The sequence below is a fragment of the Alosa alosa genome, chromosome 18 (assembly GCF_017589495.1).
Source record: "Alosa alosa isolate M-15738 ecotype Scorff River chromosome 18, AALO_Geno_1.1, whole genome shotgun sequence".
In the NCBI taxonomy this organism is placed as follows: Eukaryota; Metazoa; Chordata; class Actinopteri; order Clupeiformes; family Clupeidae; genus Alosa; species Alosa alosa.
The window spans coordinates 13,462,757-13,468,029 of record NC_063206.1 but is presented as its reverse complement, the minus strand read 5'-3'; the positions used below and the strand labels follow the sequence as shown (position 1 = coordinate 13,468,029).

Below are 5,273 nucleotides of genomic sequence, written 5' to 3'. Positions count from 1 at the left end.
CCTGTACTGTCTAGCATGCACACTCCCTCTACGCGTGTGCATCTGAAAATAAAAACAAAGCTAACCTTAACTCTGAATGGCACTGCACACAGACAACACAAAGTGGGACTATTTTAGTGAGCATCACAAATGATGCCAGGCTAAGTTGGTCACGACCGCTCAGAAGCAAGACAGAAAACTTCTCCATGGCACTTCAGTCCTGATGCTCTGTATTTATCTAGAAGCTACAAAGGAACCATGCATATATAAGCGTCTGCCAAGCTTTGAGCAACTGAACAGAAACACTTTTGTTCTCATTGTTCCTCTATCACTTTATTTCCTTGCTCTCATGTCTGAACTATGGAAAAAAAAAAAAAAAAACTTTCAAACATGGCAGTCTGAGACATAAAGGGGCTATCATTCCCACTGTACCTCAATCAATTCACAGCTTCATTTTAACTACGTCTGAGAAGAACAATGGTCGTGGACCAGATTAAGTGGACAATAAAGACAGTTAAGTCGGTTTTTCATTATGTCCTTTATAATAGCTATCCTTGAGAGTGCATTTATGCCCATTTTCTCCTGACAACCACCAGACTTCTAATAGATGTGGAAAAAAGATTCTTTGGTTACCTCTTTAGGTACTTTAATTGTGTCTGATCTAAACGATTTATGTTTGATGTTTATATTAGTCTTTTAAATAATACTGTATCTCAAATCAATTAAACCAAAACTGTTGATGACTAACCCTGTGGAGCCAAAACTATTGACCCGTCAGTCATCTTGTTTTTGACTTCTCTGATAGTACAGGACTGACATCCTTCAACATGTTTCTTTTTCTTTTATACATCATGCAATCTCTCACAGTCACTCATTTTTATCCAACAAAATTCCAAATCAGAATACAATGTCTAAGGCAATCCGCAGGCCCACATGGACCCCCTGTGTCAATTCATTTTGATAAATGATGATGCACAGCCAAACAGCCCAGATAGGCAACCACTCCAGGAACAATGACCTCATCATTATAAAACAAGGGAACCACTCATTGGGGCTCATTTCTAATCATGCCTCCACAAGTGGAGGGAGTGGGTGGATGGGGGTGGGTGGAGGGTGGAGGAGGGTAGGGGCCGTCAGACGCTGAGTGGGAGAAGCTTCCTCCGTCTCCCACCCACGGCAGGACCATCCATCATCCAAATTACCACGGAGACAGACGCACACACACGAACGAGGGACACCAATCATGTTCCCGAATGTAAAGCAGCTTTCGGGTCTGCAAGGGCGACACTCTGCGTCATGACAGTGCCACACACACACACACACACACACACACACACACACACACACACACAGACACAGACACACACAAACACACGTGATGCGGAGTCTGTGTCTCCCCTTAAGGTCACAGGCGCCACTGTTGACTATTGTTTGCAGGGTCAACACAAAGGGACACACAAGATAACAGGGGTGCCCAACTCTTCAAAAGCTTCAGTGGGTTATGTCTGGTGAAGTCAATATTGCGTGGCGAGAGGCGAAGCGTATGCGATTGATCTCTGAGGACCTTTCATGAGAAAAGGCAGGAGGATGAGGTGAGGGGAGTACTGAGATATGTTCTGAGGAAGTGTCTAAGCCAATCGTCATACATCCCTTCCTTTAATATGACACTCACACACTTTCAGAGTAAATGTGTTACATGCCTAACTTCCCTCCCACTCACATACTCTTATCAGCAAAGCAAACTTCTTATCCACACTGGCAAATAGAGCCTGGGAAAACTAGTACGATTTGCTGTGAGCCAGACATTACAAATGGACTGATATCAAAGACTCTGGCAGATGCTCTCCCCCTCTGAAGCCTGAAAAAGGCCATGGCCAGGAGGATCAACCCAACCAAAATATTTTTTTGTGTTTACAAAAGGTCCTGTGGTGCGAGATGATTTTATGTATGGGATTTCCTGAGAAATATAACTTACTTCAAAAACACCACAACATCTCAAACTGCGTAAAAAATCCACTATGATTGTGAATCTATGCATAGAAAAGAGGAGCAGCTACTGATGGGCAAAGGGTGTGCATGTGTGTCTACTTTTATAAGTGAAGCTGAGCAACATGCTACATATTCTTTATGAACTTGTTTCGTCAGTCTCTCCTAAGGCTGAGTCAAGAGTCAAGAGTCACAGCTAATGGACGGGTTGTTCGGAGCAAGCTGCACAGGTGTGCGACAGCTCAGGTGAGCTTAGTTCGTGGTAGATCTTTGGCTTGGAGTATCTCCTCGAGAGACTTACGTGGACCAAACTCTGGGTCCTGAGCAGCAGCCTTGCTTAGCTTGGGGAATCTTGTCAAGAGGTTGATGGGGACCAGGGTGCGGGTCCTGGGACTCAGCCCAGTGTCCTTCTCCACCTGGATGTGAGTAGGCTCTCTCCTCAGCCCCAGGGGCTTGGGCTGGCCCAGCAGCATTGTGGCCAAGCTTGGACCCCCACCCTGGGGCCCGGAATTGAAGCAGGGGAGGCCCCTGGATGGAGGTGGGAGCTGCTTGAGCTGCCTTGAGTTCGCCGCGAACCCAGGCTTTAGACTAGGTTTCGCCACACAATCAGAGGATGCTCTGGAGGAGTCCCCCTGCGTCAGGACCGGGATGGACACTCGCTTGTGAACGCGAGGAGGCTGCAGGACGCGGGGGCTGAGTGGGAGCTGGGTCAGAGACCTGGAGCCCTGCAAAGCCCCTTCCCCTGGCGGCCTCTCCAAGCTGGGTGGGTGGCCCAGACTCCGGGGTCTGGAGGGCGGTGGAGCCTCGCTGTCGTGGATCTTGAGGTGTCTGCTGAGCAGCACACTGAGCTCTTCCGGGTCAGGCAGAGACCGAAGGGCAGTGGTGACCGCGCCATCCAACTCCAGGGTGGAGGCTGACTGGCCATGGGACTCCACCCCAGCTGGCCTGAGGTCACTGCGGTCCCCTGTGTGGGCTGTTCTTGCTAGGCTTCCCGTGGTGTGGGGCCTGCTGGGGGAGGTGCTGGAAGGTTGTAGAACTGGAGGCTGTCATGAAATACAAGAACACTGTTAGAATAGAATTTTCTAGAATCTTCTTTACATGCACAAGCCAAGAAAAATTACTATCAAAACAAAGAACATTCATCATGATTAAGCAACACTGTGAATGACATGCTACAAAAACACACGGCACACCACATACTATATGTTCAATAAATATTTACTGAATTTATTGACATATAGATGAAAAATAGCCTTGCATGCAACAGCAAAAAGGGGTGCAGTGTTTTCGTGCTTTGAGGGTGCAAGTAGCACAAAAATCCTCCCCATCGAACACGACACCTGACAAAAACATTCCCATCCCTGCGCCCTTGACAAATGCTTCGTCATGCTGAAAAGGTCAGGGACATCTCTCTGTCTGTATTTCCTACTGGAGCAAGTGCTTTTTCAAAAGTCAACTCCCAAGGGACCATTTCTCGTCTCTGTCTAAGGTGAGAAGAGAAACAGGATGATGATATGCCAGAGAGGTTGTCTTGAGTTTGGGGAGAGCTTGAATGCCATGATTTTCCATGGCTGAGATGGTAGACCTATAAGGCTACTGGCAGCAACACATAATTCAATTTATAAATGGTAACACTATGAAGCAAAAATATATAATATTATTAATACATTTTAGGAATGTGCCTGAATACCATGATTGGAGTTGCTTCTGTCAACAGCTGCTAGTGAGCTTATTGCCTTTGAATAAGTCCCCTGAGAGTCTCTTTCAGATACATTCAATATTCACTTACTGAAAAACATGAAGAGCAATGTTATCACTGTTACAATCAAGAACAGTGTAACAAGCTTTGTAGAAGCTATTTGTGTAGCAAGAATAACCTATTCAGTGCAGAATATATTTGCAGAAAAGTGATGGAGGTGAAAAAATTCACTTGGTACCACCTTATGATATTAGCGACTAAACCACTGAACCACAGCACCCCCTAAGGATCATTGCTGGTACTGCAGCCTGGGAGATCACCGTGGAGTATTAAGCACCCTCTGAACCACTCACTTCTGGGATACTGTATTATCTCTGTATGTTTTGTTATGTCTCTATGGCTCTTATGGCTTTGCATTACTCTGTGCCAGTTGAAGTTTTCCATCCTTATCTGACCATTCTAAATAGTGGTAAGAGGGACTAAGGGGGGGGGGGCTATGGCACAGTGAAAAGTCTGGGCTATGTGCTGAGAGACAAGGGACTTTATGTGCACATCTCTCTCTATCTCCCTCTTTCCCTTTCTCTCTCTCTCTCACATACATGCACTCACACACAAAGAGAGAGAGAGAAAGAAAGAAAGAAAGAAAGAAAGAAAGAAAGAGAGAGAGAGAGAGAGAGAGAGAGAGAGAGAGAGAGAGAGAATGTGTGTGTGTTTAGCAGATTGAGGAGTGCCGAAGCGCCGGTGCCCTCTGGTCCCCCATGGGGCCTGGGCCCTGAGGAGCCATGAAGGGCAGGCAGGGGCAGAGGAGCAGAGAGAGAGAGAGAGGAGGGGGGAAGAGAGAGAGAGAGAGGCCTCTGCAGACACTATCCATTATTCACCGTCCTCCGGGCACCAGGGGACTCAGGGCCTCTCAGAGGAGCGGACACCTCACTCCTGTCACAACCCTAACCGTCAGGGTCCCCTCTCCTGCCGCAAAACACAAGGGCATCCAAGGGACGGCCTCACTTTGCCACAAGTCAAGAGGAGAGGAGGAAATGTCTTTGTTAAGGAGGCCATTCAGTGCCAGAGCACTCTCCTCTTGGTCTTCCTTGAATGGATTCAGTTCAGTCGAGGTGTGAGAGAGAGGGCTTTTCACAAACAAACAAAAAAAAAACATACAAAAGCATATTCCAAACTACAGTTGACAGACTGTCAAGAAATCTTAAAAATCAAGCACACTTTTTTCCCTCCCCCACAGAGATGTCTGGGTCTCTCTTTACCAAAAACACATGTGGTTAGAGTGACTCAGCCCTTTTCCATGCCAGGGCCGGTGTTAGAGGACGTTTCATCCACTTCAAGTAAAAATGTTTGTGAAGGGTAGGGTGGCCTTCAAAACAACAATGTTTCACAACCACGGGAATAATGTGCCAACATCTGCTGTGCATATTTTTAAAATAGGGTCCTTGAATTTTCTGTTTACTTCAGCTAAAAGGACACAGCGAGCACATCAGAACTAATATATGAGAGCGTACAGCACATCAGAGGAGAGCGGCAAGAGGAGAAATGAGTGTGCGGTACATGGAAACTGACTAATGTCACATAATATCCAGACATATTTGGGCCTGAAGTT

The 5,273-nt window shown here is 46.6% G+C and overlaps 1 protein-coding gene across 5 annotated transcripts in view; it reads right to left on the bottom strand.

Annotated features, from left to right (window-relative positions):
* Nucleotides 1–498: 498 nt before the first annotated feature.
* ccser2a (coiled-coil serine-rich protein 2a) overlaps nucleotides 499–5,273 on the bottom strand; it is a 63,787-nt gene continuing 59,012 nt past the window's right edge. For 3 of the 5 annotated variants that reach the window (XM_048269283.1, XM_048269285.1, XM_048269284.1), the window contains exon 11: nucleotides 499–3,008. In XM_048269283.1, the coding sequence (XP_048125240.1) occupies nucleotides 2,208–3,008 (801 nt within the window). In that variant the 3' untranslated portion in view covers nucleotides 499–2,207. The remainder of the gene's footprint in view (nucleotides 3,009–5,273) is intronic. The other 2 variants (XM_048269288.1, XM_048269286.1) reach the window with 2 other exon arrangements.